Source organism: Sycon ciliatum, chromosome 5 (genome assembly GCF_964019385.1).
Source record: "Sycon ciliatum chromosome 5, ocSycCili1.1, whole genome shotgun sequence".
NCBI classification, from domain to species: Eukaryota; Metazoa; Porifera; class Calcarea; order Leucosolenida; family Sycettidae; genus Sycon; species Sycon ciliatum.
This window is the reverse complement of record NC_088647.1, coordinates 6318075-6344332: the sequence shown is the minus strand read 5'-3', so window position 1 is coordinate 6344332 and position 26258 is coordinate 6318075. Positions and strand designations below refer to the sequence as shown.

Here is a 26258-nt window from a genome sequence, read left to right as displayed (position 1 = left end):
CTGATGCCCTACCAAATGAAGTTCTCAAAGTTCTGGCTCCATCTCTGGCGTACCCACTGTGCCTTATATTCAACCTTTCCTACTCCTCAGGCGTATTTCCTGATCGTTGGAAGATCGCTAAGGTCACGCCCATCTACAAGTGTAAAGGCTCCCGATCACAAGCCTCAAACTATCGTCCAATATCTCTTCTCTGCTCCCTTTCAAAAGTATGTGAAAAGGTATTTTACGACCAGTTGTATTGCCACATTTCACCATGCCTTAGCCCTTCCCAATCTGGCTTTCGGCGCAACGACTCAACCTCTGACCAACTAGCTCGTCTAGTACAAGACATTGCCACCCTTCGTGATGCTCGACACCATATTGCTCTCTGTTTCTTTGACTTGGCAAAGGCCTTTGATACTGTCTGGCATCGTGGCCTCCTTGCCAAGCTACATATTGTCTTTGGTGTGTCTGGCCCTGCTCTGTCCTGGCTGGAGTCCTATCTGAGTAGCCGATCACAGTTTGTTTCTGCCCTCTCCATCAACTCTGATCCTCTACCAGTGTCTTCTGGAGTTCCCCAAGGCTCCATACTTGGACCTCTTTTGTTCGTAGCATACGTAAATGATTTACCCTCTATAGACCCAGGTGTCTCGTTATTTGCTGATGATACAACCCTACTGTCAGCATCCTCGTCCCCAGCGGCTCTTGTACCTCGAGTGTCGGCTCAGATATGCAGTGTCCTACGCTGGATGCAAACATGGCGACTTAGACCCAACCTGACTAAAACCGAAATAATGTTCCTTCCCCCAATCTCATCCATGTCACTTTTACACCATCCTGATTTCCCAGAACCCATAAAGGTTGTTTCCAACCATAAACACCTGGGAATAATGCTTGATGATCGTCTCTCTTGGTCTTTCCATATTGATGCTCTTTGCAGCCGTTCAAGCTCTGCCCTAGGTGTTATACGTCCCCATTGTTTCCATCTTCCTTTCAAATGTAAAATTTTGTTTTACAAACTGTACATCCTGCCTCTTTTCATGTACGCTGCTGTTAGCTGGTGTGGCTTGTCCTCGGTTCTCGCTGAGCATCTCGAAATCCACCATAGAAAACTTCTTCGTATCCTGTTTAGTCTACCCCCTCTCTACTCTTCTGCTTCCCTGTATGTCCTTGCAAATGCTTGCCCACTGTCGACCCACCGTCAAAAATTAATTTGCACTTTTGCTCACAAATTTAAACTAGCTCTACATCCTCCTCATCTTAACGTGTATAACTGGTTCCGAATCACAGATGGCTCCCAGACAAGATGCTCTGTTGCCCTCCCCTTGGCTAAAACGTCCTCCCTTGTACGCTCTCCACTCTTTGTTGCTTACTCTGCTTGGCTTGCGCTGCCCGCTACTACGCGCAATGCCAGTACCCTGGACGCATTTAAATCTGCTCACTAGATTCACCATCACCTGTCCCTCCCATGCTTCTCCGTCTTGACCATTACTTTTCTTCTTTTATTCACCATGGTTGGTTAACACCCACATCTCCCGTACTGGCTGATTTTCTTCTCATGCCATGAGGTGTTGTCTATAATAATAATAATAATAATCTTGGGCGCGCTCGAGCTGCGAAGCGCGACACACGAGCGCGACCCAAACTGTGTCACGTGTGTGTCGAATCTGACCGTGATCGCCTTCGATTATTTATTTTCGTTCTACTCGACAATTCCAAAAATCAGTGCCATTGGCTTTAGCTTTGCCCTTGAACTTGAAATCTCGTGCCTTATTCTTTCTTGGGGACTGGTGTTGGATATTGAACGGGCGGAGTTACCGCCGTGATCAGTGATGGATGAAGGAGATGATGGCCTAATCTTGGCTGCGCGCATTCTCATTTTCGCGTGGCCTGCCACTAGTGTTTGATTCACGAAGGGTGTCACAGGCATAGCTGGAGGAAGAAAGGTGATGTGAACTTCAGAAGTTCTGCCATCGCAGCACTGTATAGAGGGCCATTAGAGGCTGTGTAGGCTGTATGTAGCATTGTTTGATTTAGCTCAGTGCTGAGCTTGCACCACACCACAGGTAGCATATTGAGTATTATTTTAACGTTATCCATATTACTTGAACCGCTCTGTGAGCGGTTCTGAAAAACCTTTACTGGCGCTGCCCCGTCGTAAAAGTAAGAAATTAAAACTGGCTCATTGTACCCCCAAATGTGAACTGCCGGATCCACCTAAATCGCAAATGACGTGACCCGAACGCAGCAGTAGCACGAGGGTGCACTTCTGGTGTGCCGCACGGCTCTGTTCTAGGACCCATGCTGTTCTCCATATACACCAGAGATGTCCCCTCGGAATCTTCGCCGGCATCATCACTGCAGTTTGCGGATGACATCGCCCTGGCATGTGCAAGACGGACAGCGCAAGAGGTGTCTGATGCGCTCAGCTTGGCGGTTACCTCCCTCTCAAGTTGGCTGGACGCTCGTGGTCTTGTATTAAATGCAAAGAAGAGCAATGTATTGGTTTTTACCAGCAGCAGTGGGCAGCAGCCGGACGTGGTTGTACGCTGTCGAAATGATGTCCTTCCGCACACCAATTGTCGTTCTACTCGACAATTCCAAAAATCAGTGCCATTGGCTTTAGCTTTGCCCTTGAACTTGAAATCTCGTGCCTTATTCTTTCCTGGGGACTGGTGTTGGATATTGAACGGGCGGAGTTACCGCCGGGATGTTGGATGAAGGAGATGATGGCCTAAACTTGGCTGCGCGCATTCTCATTTTCGCGTGGCCTGCCACTAGTGTTTCGCAGATTCACAAAGGGTGTCACAGGCATAGCTGGAGGAAGAAAGGTGAGAGAATCGGTTGCACAGTGCAGATCAACCCAACCATTTGGTTGTTTTAATTTTACTTCGCACAGTCAAACGGGATGACCACCCAATAAAATTTCCAAATGTGACATTTTTGTAATTTATTGATTTTCCCGCATTATACCACAGTTTATTGTTCAGGTTATTTCGCTTCAACTTTTGAGGTATGAATTCCTTAACTGCAGACTCGACATGCAAGCTCCATACTGACCAGGCTGTGTCAACATCAGGTCACGGCTTGTTTGACTTTGTCCGTTAGGCTGTGTTTGCATAGATATTCTGATGGCATCAAAGACAGTTAGAGATTTTGTTGGTCGTGTGTCGGGGTATTGTCCCCGCCGGAACTGAATGCAAGTTTAAGAAAGACTAGGTCTAGTGAGTTATGATCAGAAGTGTCCTGTGGGTGTAGCCCTCAGCCCCTCTGCGGCAAGCAGTAAACTGTATTTACACCAAAAAGCGCAAAACAAGACTTGATTTTTTACGCGGCTCTTTTCACCATGATAATTATTGTACCCGTGTTTTGAAAATTTGAAATACCCATGGCAACTGGTGGGTGAATCATTCAAAAATGCAAACGTGCCCGCTGTTGAGTGCAGCCATGTGAATCCACACAGTCAATTTTCTCGTAAATCACTCGCCGTAAAATGGCAAGTGGCTGTCGTGTGAAACGCCTATAACTGACTGTCTTCATTCGTGCTCTCTCGGCTGAGGGAACGATCCAGATGTGGTTTGCAGACGACTCCTCCGCGGGCGGCAGAGTCCAACGACTACGCGCTTGGTGGGATATTCTGCGACAGAAAGGACCGGCATATGGGTACGCAGCAAATGCTGAGAAATCAGTCCTGGTTGTCAAGGCCGGTCACCTGACGGAAGCTGAGGACGCCTTTGCAGGGACCGGTGTGCACATTACCACCGACGGCCACCGGTTTCTAGGTGCTGCACTCGGATCGACGGAGTTCGTCCAGAGCTGAGGACGCCTTTGCAGGGACCGGTGTGCACATTACCACCGACGGCCACCGGTTTCTAGGTGCTGCACTCGGATCGACGGAGTTCGTCCAGAGCTATGTTTCCCAGAAGGCAAACGGGTGGAAAGACGAGATCGTGTCCTTGGCCAAGATTGCCGAAACCCAGCCACAGGCTGCCTATGCAGCATTCACGCAAGGCCTGAAGCATCGCTGGTCCTTCCTGTGCAGAGTCATGGAGTGTGCTGCTGAAAATCTTGGCCCTCTGGAAGACACCATCACCAATGTCCTTATTCCTGCCCTGTGCGGTAAGCCAGTAAACTCACGTGAGCGAAGGGTCCTTGCTTTCCCATGCCGTGAAGGAGGCCTCGGCTTAGTCGACCCCACCACCTTGGGCGACCAGTTCCGGGCATCGGCAGCGATAACCTCGGCGCTCGTCCGCAAGATTCTGGACCAGGACACCCAGATTGGCCATGTGCTGGACCTGGTACGGTCCACTAAGAGGGAGGTGGCAAGTCGTACCCGCACTTCAACGGCCCAAGCAGCCAAAGAGTTCATCCTGACGCAGAACACTGATATCCAGCTCTGTGTCGGTCTGGCGGCGGAGAAGGGTGCGTCGGCTTGGCTGACCTGTAGACCCCTGAAGGCCCATGGCTTTGCCCTCTCGAAGGGTGAGTTCCGGGATGGCCTTGCTCTCCGCTATGGCTGGCCGCCAGCCCACCTTCCATCGATCTGCCCGTGTGGTGCATCGTTCACCGTCGCCCACGCCTTGTCGTGCTCTCTGGGTGGGTTTCCCTCACTGAGGCACAACGAGGTACGAGATGTTACGGCTGGTCTCCTCAAACGGGTCGCCAACAACGTCACCACTGAACCACACCTGCAGCCGGTAACTGGGGAAGCATTCCGCTACCGCTCTGCCATAACGGACCCCCAGGCTAGGCTGGATATAGCAGCGAGTGGTGTCTGGGGTTCCCCGTAGACCAAGATGCCCGTAACTTGGAGGTCCGGATAGGAGTCGTGAGAAGTGAGTGCACTGTAGTTGAGCACTCCACTGCACTACTGTCTCCCCTGTATACCGTGTTGGGGGGTTTGGTGGGCGTTTGAGGCTCATGTCATACATGATCATGCTTAGGCTCGTTTTGAGAAAGTATGGATTTTTAACTCCTGATTGGTTTGTGCAATGTGTTTATACAGTCAGACCTCGCTTATCCCGTCCTCTTTTATCCGCATCCCTCGCCATCCGGAAGAAAATTGTTGGTTGCCGATTTACAGCATATGCCATGCATACATACAGTATGTGTGTTCGATTATCCGGTTCCCTTGCCTATCCGGATATTTTTGTCGAAAACGGATGTGTGCGGTTATGCGAGGTCTGACTGTATTGGTTTATCAATGCCCCATCACAAGCTGTATAGTATGTATTCGCAACCGTGTACAAATTGCTCATTTGTCTTTTCTTCTTCCTACTGCTTGCTTGCTGTGGCTGCTGTTGCTGTTGTTGTTGTTGTTGTTGTTGTTGTTGTTGTTGTTGTTGTTGTTGCTGCTGCACGCAGGTACGTCATATGGATGGAGTGGACTTGGTGTGGCCGGAAACATTGCGCGCTTTGCAGCAGGAGGCCACCAACCGACTGGTCGACATGAAATATCCCAAAGTGCAAAAGTATGTGTTTTGTTTGTTCTTGTTGATGGTGCTGCTGCTGCCGCCGGTGTTGCTGTTACTGGCCGACTGCTGGTGCTGTTGATACAGTGGACCTACCCTTATAACGATATTTGCGTCACACCAAGAAATATTGTTATAAGGGTAATATTGTTATAGGGGTAACTGGTTCATTTCATACACATACGTCATAATGCATGAGTTTTGTTCATTTTTTACACTCTTCATAGCATAAATAACTGACGTACATGTACATGCGCACATTATGTACACAGCAAGGTGCCCACTGGTGCCTCCATTGCATTTCGTCATGTCCCAGCGACTTATCAAGTGAAGCTTGCCCTACCTGGATAGTAGGCTCTACATATTCCCTCTAGATATTGTTATGAAATGGGAAATGTCGATTGATCAGCCCATTTTATATCGTTATAGGGGTAATATCGTTATAGCAATATTGTTATAGAGGTAAGGCAACGTATACAAAAGTCAATGGAGTGATTTGGTTTGGCAGAAAAATATCGTTATAAGGGTAATATCGTTATAGAGGTTATCGTTATAAGGGTAGGTCGACTGTAGTACTACAGGTGTAGCTGCCCTATTGCTGGTGCTTGTGGTGCTGCTGCTGTTGTTGGCTTACTGATTGTGCTGCTGTTGCTGTTCCTGGCTGCCCTACTGCTGGTGCCGGTTGTGCTGGCGCTGCTGTTGCTGGTCTACTGTTGTTGTTGGCTTACTGACTGTGGCTGTTGCTGTTGCTGGTCTACTGCTGTTACTTGTGCTGTTGCTGTTGCTGGCTTACTGATGGAGCTGCTGTTGTTGTTGCTGGCTTACTGATGGAGCTGCTGTTGTTGTTGCTGGTCTACTGCTGTTGCTTGTGGTGATGCCGTGCTGTCACAGGTACTGCCTGATGAGCGTCGGTGGCTGCTACACAGATTTCCGTATCGACTTTGGTGGCACATCCGTCTGGTATCACATTCTCAATTGTGGAAAGGTCAGCATTCCCTGTCTGTTTGTCTGTTTTTGTGTCACACACATGTACACAGTATATAGATGGACGATGGGTGTCTGTCTATCGATCTACTTCTCTCTATCTCTCTCTCTCTCTCTCTCTCTCTCCATCTCTCTCTCTCTCTCTCCATCTCCGTATACTTCACTTTGTTCCACTATGACTCCCTTCGTGTCTTATCATGCAGGTTCCGCAGAAGTTCCGCTTTCCCTTCTTCACGCAGCTCATGTGGTACGCACTGGACAAGTACGCGCACTCTCTGCGTTACTACCTGGAACAGTTTCACGGGTACAAGCCTGATGACAGTACCACCATCACACCCACTGGCACCATCGTCATGGACACCATCGTCATGGACGCCATAGATACTGTGGACAACACCATCGACATTGCAATGGACACCACCATTGACACTGCCATGGACACAAGTACTAGCGGCAAGGAGAAAGAAGAGAGCGATACTTCCCACACTGCTTCAACTACTGCTGATGCTACCGAGCCGAGTGATGCGAAGTGTGAGACCGAGAGCGTTGCAACACCAGAGCCACCTGTTGCCGACGCCACCCCGGCAAAGTCCACACGCGTTGAGAAAGCGCACGTTTCCGACAGCCCGTCCTCCGCTAGTCCCAGAATGCGGCGTCGCAAGGCTGCAATCGCCGCGGCCGCCGCCATTTCTATCTTGTATCTTGCAGGTATATCATCTCGTGACGACCACATTTAAGTCTGAATTTGAAGTGCGAAGATGCTTCAGCAACCACATCGTACTTTTCCATTGCTTTCATTGTGCTTCTACTGTGCATGTGTGTAACTTGTGGGGTATATTATGTGATGACATTGTATGCTGGCGACACGGTCAGATTTTGTCCATGCGTGTAACGTACACCTGCATGTTATGCATTGAAAAGGATCTGCCACTTGCGATCCTGGGACAAGTATCAGGTCAGCTTTGTCTTGTGTGGGCTGTACCAGATTGCTGTTCACTTTTCCATCTGTTGGATATGTGACTTTCTGCAAGTTTCTGGTGTATGGTGGCCACTTCTTTGCTTGTCACTTTGTATGATATTACATTCTGTATTCGCTGCTTCCATGGCGTGGTCTGCAAACTGCAATCCTTGGGCAAATGTCATGTTTGCTATGTTGTGCTTTGGCCGTCAGCTTGTCTACACGTTGTAGTTGAATTATTTTGTTCCACAACTGACTTCCTTTTAAAAGTACGGTGGCCACTGCTTTGCATGGCATTTTACATGAAGAATTTCCTGTTTGTGTCGTGTGCATGTGCGTATGTGTGCATGTACCGTGTGCATCCGCGTGTTTGTGTATCTGTGTGCGGGGTAAGCGAGGTGGGGAGGGCTGGTATGTATCAGTGTGTTATCGCAGTCTCATGCCTACATACAGTACATTGCGCGCGTGTTCATCATGTTTACCTTCGGGGTTGGGGTGGGGAGGGAACGGAAAAAAAACTGAAATTATCCATATAAAAATCGCTCTGTGAGCGGTTCTGAAAAACCGTTACTGGCGCTGCCCCGTCGTAAAAGTAAGAAATTAAAACTGGCCCATTGTCCTCCCAAATGTGAACTGATCAACCTAAATCGGGAATGACGGGACCCGAACGCACCAGTAGCACGAGGTCGGGAGGGCACAGGATCACAGCACATCATAGGGTAACACCATCACTAGTACATGGTATCAGTGGCAGTGTAACTTTGCTAGTACACATAGTTACTTCCATCGGATATCCAACATGGGAGTTCATCGACGACCATGGCCTGTGGACCAGCCGGTCCCCAGCTGCATCCACAGGTAGGAACCTGATTGATTGATTGATTTTATTTGGATTTGCGAGACCAAACGAGCAGGAGTGCTCAATAACAGGGTAGCGAATGGTTGAGTTGTGCTATGTGACAATGTAGTGTGTGCGGAGGCCCAATACGATGTAAGGGGATGGGAGGAGAGAAGGCCAGCGGAGAGTCAAACTCAGAAGAGGGAGGAGAGAATAACTGAAGTACACATTTACTGTGCGAATTCAAATAAACCAGACAAACAGCAAAACGAGTACACAACTCACGAGAATAAAGAGGACTGGAGCACAGAATTGAACTGCTGAAGTACACAGCTGACGAGAATAAAGACAGGAGCACAGAAATGAATGGGAGGCAGTCTACGAAGTGGTGGTACCATCGGTGCATGCACCACGGTACATTATCACATTATCGGCTTTGCAAAGTTTGTGGGTACTGAATACCATGGTATGGCCAACTGTGTAGCAGTCTACAACGACGTACGTGTAGGGAATGGCAGCTCGGCGGAATGCTGGGATGTTACCCATGGCTCGCACCGTGTCAGGTACAGCTGTATAAAATTATGGTTCCATAACAGGCAACCGTGAGATGCCAGTCGGCATTGGCCTGCTCGGCTTCTGGCTATTGGTCGTTGTAGGCCCAGACTGCGCTGAAGGCGAGTTGCTCCGCAGTTGCGAACAAACAGTGCCTGCAGAGCAGGACTGGCACGGTTATGAACGCACTGCCATACCAGCACGAGCAGTTTCTGGCGATATACCTCGTCCATGCGATAAACAGAGAGCCTCTCCAAGAGATCACTGGCCCTGGTAAATCGTGGTCGTTCGAACACCGCCCTTGCTGCGCGGTTTTGGGCCACCTGCAAGCGGTTTAGCTGGTTGTGGGTCAAGCCGGAGCCATATGCTGACGATCCATATATCAAATCCTGCATGATCACCGATAGGAAGTACTTGCTTCGACTAGCTAGAGCGAGGCAGCGTCGCGCCCGCCACAGACTACCGATCTTCCTAGCAGTGCGTGAGATGCACCGGTCAACTTGCGGTTGCCAGGCCATTCGTTCATCGATTAAGACGCCGAGGTATTTCGCGCTGGTGGTGTGCGGAAGGACATCATTTCGACAGCGTACAACCACGTCCGGCTGCTGCCCACTGCTGCTGGTAAAAACCAATACATTGCTCTTCTTTGCATTTAATACAAGACCACGAGCGTCCAGCCAACTTGAGAGGGAGGTAACCGCCAAGCTGAGCGCATCAGACACCTCTTGCGCTGTCCGTCTTGCACATGCCAGGGCGATGTCATCCGCAAACTGCAGTGATGATGCCGGCGAAGATTCCGAGGGGACATCTCTGGTGTATATGGAGAACAGCATGGGTCCTAGAACAGAGCCGTGCGGCACACCAGAAGTGCACCCTCGTGCTACTGCTGCGTTCGGGTCACGTCATTTGCGATTTAGGTGGATCCGGCAGTTCACATTTGGGGGTACAATGAGCCAGTTTTAATTTCTTACTTTTACGACGGGGCAGCGCCAGTAAAGGTTTTTCAGAACCGCTCACAGAGCGGTTCAAGTAATATGGATAACGTTAAAATAATACTCAATATGCTACCTGTGGTGTGGTGCAAGCTCAGCACTGAGCTAAATCAAACAATGCTACATACAGCCTACACAGCCTCTAATGGCCCTCTATACAGTGCTGCGATGGCAGAACTTCTGAAGTTCACATCACCTTTCTTCCTCCAGCTATGCCTGTGACACCCTTCGTGAATCAAACACTAGTGGCAGGCCACGCGAAAATGAGAATGCGCGCAGCCAAGATTAGGCCATCATCTCCTTCATCCATCACTGATCACGGCGGTAACTCCGCCCGTTCAATATCCAACACCAGTCCCCAAGAAAGAATAAGGCACGAGATTTCAAGTTCAAGGGCAAAGCTAAAGCCAATGGCACTGATTTTTGGAATTGTCGAGTAGAACGAAAATAAATAATCGAAGGCGATCACGGTCAGATTCGACACACACGTGACACAGTTTGGGTCGCGCTCGTGTGTCGCGCTTCGCAGCTCGAGCGCGCCCAAGATGAGTCTCGCGAGCGCGACAGGCTAGCCGCTTGCGACAAAAGTTGTCTTTTTTTTACGAATTCTGTGACGTCATGTTTTGGAAGAATGTCCCAACAGTCATTCGCGAAGTGATACAGGTGCTTCGACGGCACTCCGCGGCGCATCAAGGAGGCATCTGGGGCCCAGGCAGCCCGCCCGTAGCACCACCGTATCAGGTATGCGCAGGTGGAGCAGCAGAGCAAGATGTGTGCCGGACACTCACCATCATCCGGTCGACTGCATGGTTGTGCGACTTTACACAGCCGTCACTCATTACTTGCTATTGCTTGCAGAAGGCCAGAATTTTTTTTTGCTCTCGTTTGCTCTAAAGCTAGTTGGTTTACATGGTTTATACCCGTACCTGAGCATGGATCCTACTCAGCAGCGGATCGCTGGTATTCCTCGTTTGAGACCGCGGCGACGGCAGCGTCGGCCCTGACCAACAAGCCTCGGGCGATGAGCATGCCGGCCGAAAATGCAGGCATGGACACTGTCGTGCATGACCAGTTTAGTTGAGTTCCTTGGAGGCGCTATGATGCCGGCCGGCGCATGTGTTGGCGCACGGGAGACGATTAGGACAATACGGCGTGCGGAATACTTCGAGCTGGCCACAATGCTTCCTTCCTGTCCTGCCCACACGCAGCCAGCAGCCAAACGTGTTAGAATCGATCAATCCGATGGCAATCACTGAGTGGAATTGTCATTGGCGGCTCCTCTTCTGGCAAGAGAAAAACTGAATCTCTAATCTACTGGGTCGAGGCCTGGCAGACTTTCAGAACCATCGCGCCTTGCAACACGAGCTTACGCCCTCTGGGGCCCTAAGTAGTCCGACAAGAAATTCATACTGCACGGCGGCAAAAAGGCAGTTGGAGCAGTCTGAAATCCGGGACTTGCCGAAATCCAACCGTGACGGAACTAGCCCACTTCAGCCCCCGCATGGTAGCAGAACACAAGGCGTTATCTCGCTGACTACCCATATTACGGCCACGGACAACTCCGCTGCGGACGCTCTTTCACGCGGACGATTAGTCCATTTCCTCTCATCGGCTCCCTAATCCAGCTGCTGGACTCGGCTTAGTCCCGAACTCATGCTATGCGGGAGCAACCAATCATGGCAGCAAACCGGCTGAACTTCTTCTCAACCAATGCGTGCCTCCTTTTTCATTCGCTGTGTAGTCTATCTCTCTCAGCACACGTGGGTAAGCACGCAAGCACACACACACCCACGCACACGCATACATACATACATACATACATACATACATACATATACACATACATACATACACACACACACATACTCTCTCTCTCTCTCTCTTTATCCTCCTCTCCTCCATCCCTCACCCTGCTTCGCCTCTAAGTGCTGTCGCTCCCCTCCCCTTCCTACTCGTACTAGGCGGCATTACACCAAGTCTCAGCATGTGGGGTCTACTTTGCTGTTTTGGGGCTTTGTTTGGACATGGCGAGCTGTTATCTTTTTCCTTGCGGCTGTCGTCGCTGTTGCCATTGTTGTTTAGATACCACGGCGAGCCGGCAGTAAGTGCCGGTGTTGGCGGGCTGGCGACCTTGTCTTACTTTCAGTGATTAACACTTTACCCGAGGTGCGACGGATTAATCCGTCACGACCGCGCAGGGCATATTGCAGACACGCGTATGTGCGTTACACACACACACTCACACATTATGCGCACCCGGCGGGCAGGGCGATTGGCCCATGCTGCTTATTCAGTTGTACTAGCGGAGGCAGGGGCGATTCCCCTTCGTAATCGCCCGTGCGGCAGAATACCCGGCGGCCTGATACGGCGGCGGTGCGAGCAAATGCAGGGGTGGTTCCCTTTTGAGCTCTGTTTGCGGCAGAGGCAGGGGCAGCGTCCCTAGCCCATGCGGCGGTTGACCCGGCGGCCCGACATGGCAGTTGACCCAGCGGTCCGATATGGCAACTGACCCGGCGGTCTGATATGGCGGCTGACCCAGCGGTCTGATATGGCGGCGGCGGCTGACCCAGCGGTCTGATATGGCGGCTGACCCAGCGGTCTGATATGGCGGCTGACCCAGCGGTCTGATACGGCGGCTATGCGAGCAAATGCAGGGGCAGCGCCCCTTTGCGCGTGTTGTTTGCGGCGGCATTGGTCAAGGCAGGGGCAGCGCGCCTCGCCTGGGTGGCGTTATGCCCGGCGCTGCGGCTATGTTTGCAAAACGCAGGGGCCGCTCCCCTTTGAGCTTTGTACGTTCACAGCTATGTTTGCAAGATTCAGGGGCAGCTCCCCTTGGGGCCTGGTACAGTTATGTTTGCAAAAAGCAGGGGCAACTCCCCTCCGAGCCTTGTATGTAATCGTTGACAGCGATGCTTGCAGAAAGCAGGGGCATCTCCCCTTAGTGCGTGGTATGTTTACAGCTATGTTTGCGAAGAAGAAACAAAAAAAAGGGCTTGGAGCTGGGTATGTTTACGGCCACGTTTGCAAAATGCAGGGGTAGCTCTCCTTGGAGCTTTAGCTAGTTGACAGCTACGCGACAAAATGCAGGGACAGCTCCCCTTGGAGCTTTGGATGTTTACAGCTATGTTTGCAAAATGCAGGGGCAGCTCCCCTTGGAGCTTTAACTAGTTTACAACTGTGCGGACAAAATGCAGGGGCAGCACTCCTTGAAACTTTGGAGGTTTACCACTATGTTGGCTAAATGCAGGGGCAGTTCCCCTTGGGGCTTGGATGTTTACAGCTAGGTTTGCCAAATGCAGGGGCAGCTCCCCTTGGAACTTTGGATGTTTACAGCTATATTTGCAAATACAGGGGCAGCTCCCCTTGGAGCCTTCTACGTTTACAACTATGTTTGCAAAATGCAGGGGCAGCTCCCCTTTGAGCTTCGTAGGTTTACTGCTAGGTTTGCAAAACGCAGGGGTAGCTCCCCTTTGGAGCTTTGGATGTTTACAGCTATGCTTGCAAACTGCAGGGGCAGCTCCCCTGGGAGCTTTTGAAGTTGGATGTTTACAGGTGTGGTCGCAAAATGCAGGGGCAGCTCCCCTGGGAGCTTTGGATGTTTACAGCTATGTTTGCAAATGCAGGGTCAGCCCCCCTTGGAGCCTTGGATGCTTACAACTATGTGTGCAAAATGCAGGGACAGCTTCCCTTTGAGCTTTGTTGGTTTACAGCTAGGTTTGCAAAACGCAGGGGTAGCTCCCCTGAGCTTTGGATGTTTATAGCTATGCTTGCAAAATGCAGGGGCAGCTCCCCTTGGAGCCTTGGAAGTTTACAGCTATGTTTGCAAAATGCAGGGGCAGCTCCCCTGGGAGCATTGGATGTGTACAGCTATGTTTGCAAAATGCTGGGGCATTTCCCCTTGGAGCTTTGTATATTTACAGCTAGGCTGGCAAAATGCAGGGGCAGCTCTCCCCCGGAGCGTGGTTTGTTTGCGGCTGAGATGGGGAGTGCAACCGAAGATCTCCTTTCGAGCTTGCTTGTTCGCATTTGCTTGTTAGCACCGTAGCTCGGGCACCCAGCAGGTCCTGACTGGCCTCTAGCGCATACTCCCGGCCACATTTATTGCCTGTTGCAGGATAGGGGCCTCACCCCATTTTTTTTTTTTGGACGCTCGGCGGGCGGGAAGCCGTCATCGACCTAAGAGGCAAAATACAAGAATAACTGAGAAACTAATAATTGTATACAACGCGCCAACCCTTTGGCTCTGTTGTCGGCTCTGCGGGGGGCACCCAGGTATCCCCCTCGTGCGAACACCACCCGTGGAAGCGGAAAAGTTGTGACGGCGTATTCAGTAGTGCCCAGCACCAGCAGCACCTACCAATCAGGGGAAAGCCTAGCAGTCCTTCATGGCAATTCCCTTGGTAGACCCCCTCAAGCTGACACAGGATCTGGCCACCAGGAAGGGGCCTGGACGGCAGCTCCAGGTCACCGGAAGGTGGTCAGGGTTGACCCGCAAGAGATGCATGTGCGGTGGAGCCTGTGACTAAACGGCCACCCCTTGGAGCCAGAGAAAGCGGTCTTGAGGGGCAGGTGGTCCTTAGTTGGAGGCTTGCACCGCAAACTATGAATGTGAGACCGTCCGTGCCCGGCGAAGGTGTCCATAGTACCAGGCGGGTAGCTAGTCACACTTGTATCCAACACGACAGCCCTTCGGCTGTTGTCTGCCCGGCTTGGGGCGCCCAGGTATCCCCCCCCGTACGAACACTACCCGCGGAAGCTGACAAGTCGTCAGCGTATTCAGTAGTGCCCAGCACCAGCAGGAGCTACCAACCAGGGGAAAGCCTAGCAGTCCTTCATGGCAATGCCCTTGGTAGACGCCCTCAAGCTGACACAGGATCTGGCGGCCAGGAAGGTGCCCGGACGGCAGCTCCAGGCCGCCGGAAGGTGGTCAGGGTTGACCCGCAAGAGATACATGTGCGGTTGAGCCTGTGGCTAACGACCACCCCTTGGGGCCAGAGAAAGCGGTCCTTAGTGGCAGGTGGTCCTTGGCTGCAGGCTTGCACTGCACAACCATTATGAATGCGAGACCGTCCGGGCCCGGCGAAGTGGTCGGTAGTACCAGACTGGTCGCTGGTCACGGTGGTCTTTAGCTACTGGTTTCACTGTATACCGAATCAGGCATGCCATCACAGGTCTACAGCGAACAGCACAGAGATCGACGGGACCAAGAATAGGGGATAGCGTGCGGCGAGGCCACCCCCATTATTTTTGGGAGGCACGGCTTCATGTTAGAGCAGTAAATTGCAGTTAGGGACTCAGCTGAGTCAAGCTGGACTCAGCGTGTCAAGTTTGGCATAATACAATAAGCGCGCTATCCCCAAACAGTTGTGTGGTTATTGTGTGAGTGTATATGCAGGAGTCCGCGGTCACGTGAGGGGGGAGTGATAATTGCAGGTTTGGGCCAAAATCACGAAATTTGTTGCATCGTATATCTACTTGGGATTAGTACGAGTCGTGCTGTGCAAATAACCTACAGGATCATGGAAAGCACTGCGTGAAAAGTGCATAGAAATGTGAGACATACTCATATAGTGCAGAAAACAACATAAAAACGCGGGAAATCGCGGATTTTGCTGAAAATCGCGGGTTTGGGCCAAAATCGCGAAATTTGTTGCATCCGTGGAATCGCGATTTCCTGGAGGGACAGCATGGTGCCATGTGACCATGGTGAGCACTACTGTGTGGCACAGACTTACTCTTCCTAGCATGTATCCTAAAAGCTGACAGTGACACAGATTGTAGTTTCTACATAGATCTACCAATGGCAATGGCAATGCCAATGGCTTACCTTGAACGAAGAAGCCCCCCCCCCCCCCCCCCACCCTCCATACACACACACACACACACACACACACGCACACCGGCGCACACACACCTGTCCTGTCCTGTAGAGTCACTGCCGCAAAAGGGTCACGTGATCCCATCAATGGGAAACTTGAGAAGAGAGAGAGAGAGGACACGACGCTCGATGACGCTCCAGGTGCACGGGTAGTCGCATCCGCTTGCCGCATATGCACACGTGCTGGAAGGCTGAGCGCTCCTCTGCTGTTGGTCTATGCGCCACCCTTGAACAGCGATGCCTTCCCCGTCCCCGGACACCGCGAAAGCAGCGACCACACCTGTCACAATGCGCGGCACAACATCCCTCCGCCGGTGCCGACGTTCCGGTAGTTCCAGGTGGCACTGCGGCATCCACCGTTGAGGCACACACATGCCGGACCAAGCCACCGCGGCTTCTCAGCCACCGCCCACACCGCCCGCACTGACTGGCGCCCCGCCGCTCAGACACAGGCCGCGCACGCTCCTCCAGACACTTATGCCGAGCCATGTCTCCTTTCCGTGCAAAATCCCGTCCGCATACCGTACATACCACTCGGGGCGGAGGCTCAGGCACATTGTCAGGCTCTTGGTAGGTGCTGCGCCACTCCGCGCGAGACTCACATGCAACATCATACCATGATGCCTCCACGCCACGGGCACGTAGATTCCGGACAGCACAGTCTTTCCATCTGCGGCGTGGGCCATGTGCTGGGCGACGCTGCAAGAAGGAGCCAAACAGTACCTGTTTTGGGATGCGGTTGTCCGGCATCCGCGCCACATGCCCCAACCACTCCAACCGCCGATGTGCAATTTTGTCTTTAATCGTCACGGAGTCTCCCCAGCGCACCAGCAGCTCTTCGTTGGTGATGTGTTCGTCCCACATCCGGCTTCGAGAGACCCCGAGGATGGATCGGATGCACCTCATGCTGAAGGTAGAGAGCTTCTGCAGGTCATGCTGAAGGGGCGTCCAGCACTCAGAGCCATACAACAGCAGGGACAGAACGCAAGCATTGAATACGCACCGCTTGGTGTGCATCAGCAGATGTGGATTGGAGAATACAGACCTCCGAAGAGCACCGCAGGCCCTGGAGGCTTGGGCAATCCTTGCGGCGATGTCCCGGGACGAACGGCAACCGCTGTCAACTACAGAACCGAGGTATTTGAAATGCGGTACGCATTCCACCTCCGCTTGACCAAGTTGGAGGGGAGCGCGGACGCACACACACACACACACACACACACACACACACACACACACACACACACACACACACACCTCCGTGGTCGGTAGATCCCCGGTCTTCACGACCATCTGAACCGTATGGATGTTAGACCCGCTTCTGACCCTCTGTATTCTAGGGGAGTTGTCTTAGTTTTCTTGTTGTTGTTGTACCGTCAGTCGTGGATTCTTTGTTCGCTCCTGGATGTCATCCCAAACCGGGTCTAGCACCCATACGGTTCAGATGGTCGCAACAGTCCGGGGCTCTACCAACCACGGAGGTTGTAGCAAGATCACTGTTTTGGAACACAGTGGTCTCCACATTGTTACATGCTGTCAACTAACAACATGGTTCAACAAAACAAGGTTTATCTAATACTCAATCTGCAGACAGAACTGTTTCCTAATATGTATGGACAGAGTACAATGCAAATATGTATGCCACAGAGTACAATGATGCAAACATGCATATAATTATCAGCCCCCAGTGCCGAACACAGTCAACGTTGCGAATAGCGCGACCCTCACTCGGCCATGAGAAAAGTGTTGTAATATTTTGTTATTTGTAACTTGGAAATTGTGGGCACAAGTTATGCGATCGAGTCCACCAACTGAACCAGATTTTGAACAGTCAGCCAGTCGATCGCTAAACTGGTGCCCACAACTTCCATGTTACAATTTTTTTCCTTGGCTCACCATCTGAGTTCTATTTTGTTATTGTTTTGTGATTTAAAATCTAAAACTAGCTAGCTTCACTATGATAAGTAACAATAATGCAGGCCGGTGCGGCTGGGACCTTCTGTAAAGTAATGCCTTGTACATACATGTATGTTTGGCCCCGATACTCGCTTCTCCTGGATAGTGGTATTTTTGCACTCCCATGCACTGTTGTTGCTAGCACCTGCAATTACATGTACATGTATGCACTACATCATGTATGTACTATGTACGCATGTACATACACGTGCCATGGCCTGACCAACCGGAGCGGTTCCGCCGGGCCTGCTTGGTCTGAATATGATAGTGTTGTTATTAGCGAGATAGTGTTATGATCCGAGGTTGTTATTCTCAAGGTTCACCACTAACAAGAATATCGGTAAAGGCTAATGATTGCCATGATTAATCCACACCATTTTCCATTGTCGACATGTCTGCATCTAAAATAATTTTTGTCCTCCTTTTTTCACCATAAAATAATTCTGCAGCACTTTCTGGGAACGTTTCGCCATTCTCATAGAGGATATGACAGCCTAGTATTAAAAATGTAGGAATGCTTTTCACACTATTCTTGCCACCGCCCGTGACAAGCCTTGGAAATGCCTGCATTCGCCTACACCAAGAGTACATAACCCCCAAGAGTGTGCAACTCCACTATGCATGGGTGCTGTCCCGACAGAATTTCAAGTTGACGTCATTTTGATGATGCAATGTGCACTGTACACGGATTAATTTATCAGACAAATCTGGAACCTGTGCAGAACATGTGGTTGACGCAAAGCCGATCGATCCTGTACAAATTATTGCAAAGAAAAACGTGTGATGCGTTGACACCCGTACACATGTTGTAAATCACTGCACTGGTGCAAGGAGCATTGCGTCATACATAAAGACGTCAACTTGAAATTCTGTCGGGACAGCAGGGTATGTGGGAGTTGCACACTCTGGGGGTTATGTACTCTTGCCTACACTTACATGTATCTATACTGGTAACGTTAATGGCAACATCAATGTGCTCAGATACATAACAAAAACGACTTTTGGGTTGTTGCCTGCATAGTCACCAGCAGAACTCTGTTTCCGCGGTCAAAAGTGCAAACTCCACGGATCACTGTGATCTCTGAGCCGGAAATCATCGTGGCCACGGAATCACATATGTCAAGGGAACAGATTGCTGTGAAAGGAATGTCTTCTCCTGCTGCATATACTTCGAGTGCAATACTATAAATGAAACTTCGCAGCAGCATTATCCAGCCACTCCCACTGTTCGGTTCACACGGGGGAAAAAAAGAGAAAAAAACAGTTGAGTGGTCTTGGTCCGAGGAAGCTGAGACGCTCCCTTCTTCCTTTATTCCCAATCGAACTCGCGAACTTCCACCGAAAGTGACTGGTGTACGCAGGAGCACGTGACTGCTTGTTCAACCATGTTCGATTGGGAATAAAGGAGGAACGCTGCATCGCAGCCTTTTCGGACCAAACCAGTCGACTCAGTGTCCAAACGACTACAACATATGGGCCAATCGCGGTCATCCGTGCTTTTATAAGAACGACATGGCGCTTTTAGTGACATTTTGCATACAAATCCCCATCTATATCTAGTAGGGCGCAGTCAACCAGTTTCGGTGGAAGTGCGAGAGTTCGATTGGGAATATAGGAGGAAGGGAGCGTCTCAGCTTCCTCGGACCAAGACCATTCGACTCAGCAGTGAGCGCCCCAAAGACTACAACTAGTGAAAATTTGATTTTAGGCTTAACTTCCCCTTTAACATGTTGCCATACTTTCGTTTGAAATGATTTAGAATTACTACAAATACATTCTAAACTGAACACAACACACGCTAAACTGAACGCAACGCATTCCTAACTTTTAAACACAACACATTTTTCAGATAAGCCTACCTCAGATTTTGAAACCTGATGCCATCTTCATCATCAGCTTCAGTATAGCTTGTGCCAATCACCTGATCACACGGCGTCCATGTAACCGATAGCCAGTGGTCTTCACATCTTCTCATGCCATGCCCTATAACCATGTAGGACTAACAATGCTGGGTCAACAATTCTGTAAACTAGCCGTAGTCCTGAAGCTGTGCTGCAGGATATCTGCGCACACATCCGAATTGCACCACCAGCAATGAATCACTTGCATGCACACGATGCAAATTACACAAGCATGCACATCACAACATGCAGTAATAATAGTATCACAGACACCCATACACTTACAGGTACATGAATTATTAAAGACAGCCATACAGGTACATGAATTAAAGACAGCCATACAGGTACATGAATTAAAGACAGCCATACAGGTACATGAATTAAAGACAGCCATACAGGTACATGAATTAAAGACAGCCATACAGGTACATGAATTAAAGACAGCCATCCAGGTACATGAATTAAAGACAGCCATACACTTACAGGTACATGAATTTTACACCCATGCAGGTACGTGTACTGCATCTACAACAAATCTACAGGCAGGTGGAAACAAACAAAAACTGCACAGATGAGTGAGATAACATTTTCCTAACGGAGGAAGCTAGTGGCTGTGAGTTGAACCCTCACCCATCCCAATGCCCAGGCAAGGTAAAAACAAACAGTTGCCACCATACACACACACACACACACACACACACACACACATACACACACACATACACACGCACACACATACACACACACACACACACACACACACACACACACGCACACACACGCACATACGCGCGGCAGCAGCAGCAGCAAACTGGCCAAACCCTATTACCGTAAACCAGAAAGTATTGTACTACTCCCTGCCGTAACCACACACAAGCAATCTTCACCGAATACAAAAACAGTGAAGCGAGTAGTTGGCAAAGCAAAGCAAAGCGTGTATAAGAGCATCGAATCACAGACAGAGGCTCAAACAGAGTAAGGAATTCAAGTCTTTAAAAAAAACCATGGCAACCAGGCCAGGTCATAGAAGTGTGAGAAAGCCTAAGCAGCATAAGAAGTGGCAGAAACAGAGAAGGCTACGGGGTATTGTAACATGTACAACCAAACTGTATGACTTTCGGTGGCAGCAACAGTGTGGGAATTACTACAGGGTCCAATATATACATTCAATGGCACATGAACATCTGATGTACTGCAACGTACGGCTCAACATGCAGCAGTGTAATTTAAAGTTCAAAGCCACACAAAGACAACGAGACGCCAACATAGTAAAACAAATTTAACAACACAACACGTGAATGAACACATTCATGAAAATGAACGCACACACACACACACACACACACACACACACACACAACACGCACACGCACACACACACCGCACACACGCACACACGCACACACACATACACACAACACACACACACACACGCACACACACACACACACACGCACACACACACACACACCCGCACACACACACGCACACACACGCACACACACGCACACACACACACAAAGACACACAGCGACAACAACACACAAAGCACGGAAACAGCAGGGAGTCGACGCACGGCAAATGGCTACCAATGGGCCCACGCACGCACGCGCAAGCTTAGCTCAGTCTGCTCAGTCGCTTTCATCACCATCATCACTGCCTACGTCACTAGCTCCAGACGTTAGCTCGGCTTCTTCCTCATCATTCGAGCCTTCGGACGGCAGCTGGGCTAGCTCCTCGTCGTTCGACTGTCCGCGTCGTGAGCGTGTGGACCTCTTTGCCGGCGGTGCCCCATCATCATCACTCTCATCCTCCATGACAACATCACTACCACCACTGTCACTATCACTGATCTCCTCCTTCGAGATCGGTGCTTCCTTCTTCTTGGCTTTCGCCACACTCGTAGAGCTACGGTGAACAAAACAACGAGAATATAAAGTGGGTTAACATATCAAGTTGTCTGCCACACACACACAGATTATACTCTATCAATAATCTCCACTTTCTTTTTCTTGGTCGTTGTGTCGGTATTTGCAACTTAAAATAAAAGGTAATTCGCTACAGTTTCAGGCGTCGCCACACACTTTTTCGGAAGGTATTCACCAGAATTTCATCAATGTAATAATTTGCTCATAATGGTGGACTACCAAGAAAAGTTCATGCTGATTCTGAATCTGCGATAAAGTTTGTAGGTTCCCATATTCGTTCTTTGTGATATCGAGGAATATGGAACATTGGAATTTCGGGCAAAATGGCAACATTTGCGACTTTTAGACAACTAGAATAGTAGTAAAACTCCGGGGACCCCCATTTTTTATTTCACAATACCACTTCCAAAGCTTTAAAGACATCTGCAGAATTTGAAGAGAATATTCCATGGATGATTATTTAGGGGTGAAACGATCATCGAAATTGGTTAACAACTACTAATATGTTGTTAACGATCGAGCTATCGATTATACATGTAGCAAAACTAACAACAATCTTCAGGTGTTCAATTATAACAAAGTTGTGCTACCTTCCTCCCTTTTCTGAGAAAATACCACTGAAGCAAATCGGAATAATGGGGTGGGTTGCTGTGAATGCCGGTGAGAGACTGTGAGGCACACAGTGTGACAGTGGTAGGTAAGTATACTCATACCTCGTTTATCCGGGCGGTCAGGGACTGGCCACTGCCCGCAACTTTGAAATGTCCGTGACTCCGAATTACATACATTTTGATACGGAAAGGCCATAAAATGGCATAATAATATTATGACTAGGGCTCAAACGGTCACGGTTTTACCCCTGACGGTTAACTGCTAAGCTAACGGTCGGTTAACCGGTTATAACCTATAAGCCACGGCAGTCCTGCGGACTCTTTTTTAACCGTATATTTGACTATACTCATTCAAAAAATGTACCCTATTCAGTACAACGCACACTTGTACATTCTCTTGCATGCTCATTCATACATACTCTCACACCAAGAGACCAGATATGACCGAGTTGACAGCCCAGAAATTGCGTACGCGTGCGACAGCCCGCGAAAGTGCACACTTTGCAACGACCTGATACTTGAAAAATTGACTGAAAAGTTACTGCGTAACCGTTATCTTTATCGGTTAACCGTTAATTCTTCGTAACCGGTCTGCAACCGGTTAATCGGACTAACCGTTTGAGCCCTAATTATGACGTCACTATTTCCACAAAAAGTGACAGTTCAGTAGTAATATTTCCACTAAAACTCGCCCAAAGGGTGCTCGGTAGACCGAAGTACTCGTAACCTCGGGGTCCGGATAACCGAGAGGTACCGGTATGTGTGTAGTGTATGCAACATTTCAAAACACAGATATAGACCACTGCTAACTGTTAGACACACACCACAGTAAAATCTGTCAAGGTAACCACTCTGATAAGGCGACCGACTGAATTTACTGTCCTACAGGACCACTGCAACCAGAACCACGGCATGTTATTTCCAGTCAAAAGACCCTGGATAAGGTGACCACCCGTGCAAGGAGGTCGCCTTTGACGGGTTATACTGTCGACTGTCTACTGCCAGACATAGCCTCGGAACACTATGTAAAAGCAATGACATATTGGGGCAGGAATGGGATTGCAAAACGTGGATACAAACATTGGACGCAATCCTGCTAACCAACCTGGCTGATGGCTTTTCCTTCTTCTCTTTCCGTTCCTTCTTTTCTTTCGGTTCCTTCTTTTCTTTCTTTTCTGCTTTTTCTACCTTCTCCTTTGGCTGCTTCGGCTTGCTTGGTGCCTGGAACAAACGTTGGTGCGAATAGCATGACATGTACCCAAGTAAGCGAAAAAAGATTGCCATTGAATAAGAACCACACACCATGCACACACCATGCACACACCATGCACACACACACACACACACACACACACACACACACACACACACAAACGCGCGCACACACACACACACACACACACACACACACACACACACACACACACAGGTATTCACTGTAACAGCTCTCCCATGTCACCTACCTTCTTCCTCTTCTTGCTCTCATCCACAGCCGGGATTGTCTTGGCTGCATTCTCCTCATCACTCGACAACATAGCATCAGAATCAAACCTATACAGGCAACAACCGCACAAACAAACCACACGGCAACGTCGTAAAAGAAAGCTAAGTCCAGTTCAATAGATCAGGTAAGAACGTGCCCAACTGCTCGATGTGATCAAACATGAGCAATGTGCTGCTACTATAGCCATCCACGGGCAGCATGCAGTAACAGTTAAGAAGACACTCAGTGATGTCACTGCACTGCACGCCAAGACAATAGCTTCTGTCATACATGATAACTAACTACTGTCAGGTTTTGCGCCGGAGTCAGTCGGCCTGTCGCGTCAATTTTGTGATTAGGTAGACACTTGGTGAATGTACTTCAGGGATCGATTTACTTTGATTTTTTTCCATAGCAGTCACACAGCGCACAGAATTTTCGCTTTTCTCCTTTTCGCTTCCACGACAGTTCGCAGAAAACATTTTCGACGAACAACTGTTCGTCGAATCCTGTTCGTCCCCAAGCCATTTCGTTGACTGGCCCATTAGGTGACTGTCCTTTTCGACGTGTGAACTTCTCGCCGAGTGACAGGTTAGACGAAAGGTATTTTCATCGACAACCTTTGTCGAGGTGTGGGATTTTCGTCGAATGACACGAAATCGACCTCTAAATATACCTAACAAAACCAAACGAAGGGAAAGGGAAATGTGCAAATGCAAGGCGAACATGGGCGAGGACACAAACAAGTGAAGGGAGCGAAAGGTTTCCATGGCGTGAGCGTGGTGGTGCAATTCTAACAGATGGATCAAAACAAAAACTTTATTACATATGTGTGCCCTCCCAACAATCAACCATATAAGGCATATCTGTTGATGTTCTTCAAGCAACTACGAGAACTGATGATGGAAGTAGATCTCAAGACGACCACCAAGCATGGAAAAGAAAAGCTCATTCACCGTGGGTATGGCTACGTTGTGGACAAGGTTGGAAAGGATGGAGTAGTTTACTGGAAGTGCGAGGAGAAGGATGCCTTGAGCTGCAAGGGAAGGATGAGGACAAGGCACGGGCTGGTGACGGCGGTAACTGGCAACCACACTCATGCTCCGGATGCCATGCGTGGGGACGTAGCCAAAGTACGGGATCAAGTATCCTCGCGGGCTGCGCCTCTTGGAGCTAATACAGCACTTCAATGCAGGACACGACCGACTCAAGTTCACCTACGAGCTCAGCAGTAGCAAAGGCTGGATTGATTACATGGACGTGACGATTGCCATACAACAGTCGGGCCAGATGACGTACAAGCTCTTCCAAAAGCCATGCAATAGTGGATTGCTGATAGACTACGCATCTGCTGTACCTCATCACATCAAACTTGCCGTTGCCAAGTCTCAATTCTTAAGAGCACAACGTCTGTCTTCCAATGACACCATGTGTAAAGAAAGTGAACAGAAAATTCAAGACCAACTTCAACTCAACCACTATCCAGAGAGCCTCATCATCAATGCCCGAGAAGCAGCAAGGAAACCCAAGCGTCGCCGCCGAGGTAATCCGTGTTGTGCGTTTCTGAAGCTGCCGTATAAGTCGGACAGGGTGCATCACAGCGTCAGCAAAGCTATCCGGAAGCACAAGTTACCAGTCCGGGTGGTTTACGAGCATGCGGGTAGCCTCAAACGTCAGCTCTGTCACTCAGCACAAAGTCCGCCCAGCTGCATTAAGGAGCCCAACATCAGAAAGACAAAGAGAAGAGGACGCCCATTGGGGCCGTGTCTGACTTGTAAGTCGGGTGGAGTGAAAATATGTTTGAAGAAGAATGTGATATACCGGCTGCAATGCAAGTTGTGCAGGGAAAAATACATTGGAGAGACGGGTCGCACACTGGAGACAAGACTGGAGGAACACAACGGTGAGGCTCGTAGGCGCACTGTGGATAAGCCATGGGGTGACCACATGCGAGCTAAGCATGCAGGGATCAACCTAGGTGTCGGGGACAGCATCTTCTCGGCAGTGTCTGTGGTTGCAAGAGCCAGTGACAGGGCAAGCCGCAAATTGCGAGAGGCAGTGGAGATCAGAAACGAAGGCCCAGAGATCAACACCAGTACTGGATGGTCATTACTCTAAAACAATCACACCACACTGTCTATCTAGGTGACAGTATTTACTGGAAACCACTGACATGGTCACATTCGTGAATTGCTTGCGAGAAACCTGTTCAGACATTTCTCAAGTTATCTGGTGACATCTGCGCTGTGCTAACTTATTACCAACACCCAGCATATGAGTCAGTGAAAACTTGTGATCTTTCACTAGTTTTAGACATGTCATATTTCTAGCACTGAGGTAACATATGTAGTCATAAAAAAATATTATCAACACCTAAGAACACAAATTAGTGTATATAACTGCTCCTTGGCAGACTTCCACTTCATATTGTATCCTGATGATGGCAATTTGCCGAAACGTTGAAAATGATTATGTGAAATGAAATGCACCATTACATTCATTCACACAGTATCACATTCATCTGCCACTACCTTTCTCACATACACTATATTCACACATTGCAAAGGTGCAAACTTCCCTTTTTGTACCTGTTAGCTGCTGTATTTCTACCTGAAACCATATTAGCTACATGTATATAAGTGTGTGTTTTAGTTATTACATTTTTATGTGACGGCGTTCCACTGATGACAGTCACAAGAAAACGTTATGGAACTTGACTTTCTTCAT

General features: G+C 49.4%; 3 protein-coding genes across 4 annotated transcripts in view; 2 read left to right on the top strand and 1 right to left on the bottom strand.

The window, feature by feature from the left end:
• Positions 1–1668: 1668 nt before the first annotated feature.
• Positions 1669–7693, top strand: LOC135817363 (uncharacterized). Of its 2 annotated transcripts, none has more exons than XM_065330534.1 (4): positions 1669–2810; positions 5344–5450; positions 6342–6435; positions 6638–7693. In XM_065330534.1, exons 2-4 carry the CDS (start codon positions 5353–5355, stop codon positions 7169–7171), a joined length of 726 nt encoding a protein of 241 aa, XP_065186606.1. In that variant the 5' UTR covers positions 1669–2810; positions 5344–5352; the 3' UTR covers positions 7172–7693. The 2 variants fall into 2 exon arrangements, with proteins under 2 accessions (XP_065186606.1, XP_065186605.1); XM_065330533.1 differs by lacking the exon at positions 1669–2810 and adding an exon at positions 4700–4814.
• On the top strand, positions 3551–4769 carry LOC135817359 (uncharacterized). The gene is made up of 2 exons (XM_065330530.1): positions 3551–3761; positions 3856–4769. Exons 1-2 carry the CDS (start codon positions 3551–3553, stop codon positions 4767–4769), a joined length of 1125 nt encoding a protein of 374 aa, XP_065186602.1.
• Positions 7694–20417: 12724 nt separating the features above from the next.
• LOC135817351 (FACT complex subunit SSRP1-like) overlaps positions 20418–26258 on the bottom strand; it is a 19545-nt gene continuing 13704 nt past the window's right edge. Inside the window, exons 13-15 of the mRNA XM_065330520.1 lie at positions 23512–23599; positions 23154–23269; positions 20418–21417 (exon numbers count right to left, since the gene is read on the bottom strand). Coding sequence (XP_065186592.1) covers positions 21141–21417; positions 23154–23269; positions 23512–23599 — 481 coding nt within the window. The 3' untranslated portion in view covers positions 20418–21140. The remainder of the gene's footprint in view (positions 21418–23153; positions 23270–23511; positions 23600–26258) is intronic.

Coding starts and splice junctions, on each gene's coding strand:
- LOC135817359 (XM_065330530.1), top strand. CDS start 3,551: ATGTGGTTTGCAGACGACTCCTCCGCGGGCGGCAGAGTCCAACGACTA. Junction 3,762..3,855: donor CGACGGCCACCGGTTTCTAG/GTGCTGCACTCG, acceptor ACCGGTTTCTAG/GTGCTGCACTCGGATCGACG.
- LOC135817363 (XM_065330534.1), top strand. CDS start 5,353: ATGGATGGAGTGGACTTGGTGTGGCCGGAAACATTGCGCGCTTTGCAG. Junction 5,451..6,341: donor AAATATCCCAAAGTGCAAAA/GTATGTGTTTTG, acceptor GTGCTGTCACAG/GTACTGCCTGATGAGCGTCG. Junction 6,436..6,637: donor ACATTCTCAATTGTGGAAAG/GTCAGCATTCCC, acceptor CTTATCATGCAG/GTTCCGCAGAAGTTCCGCTT.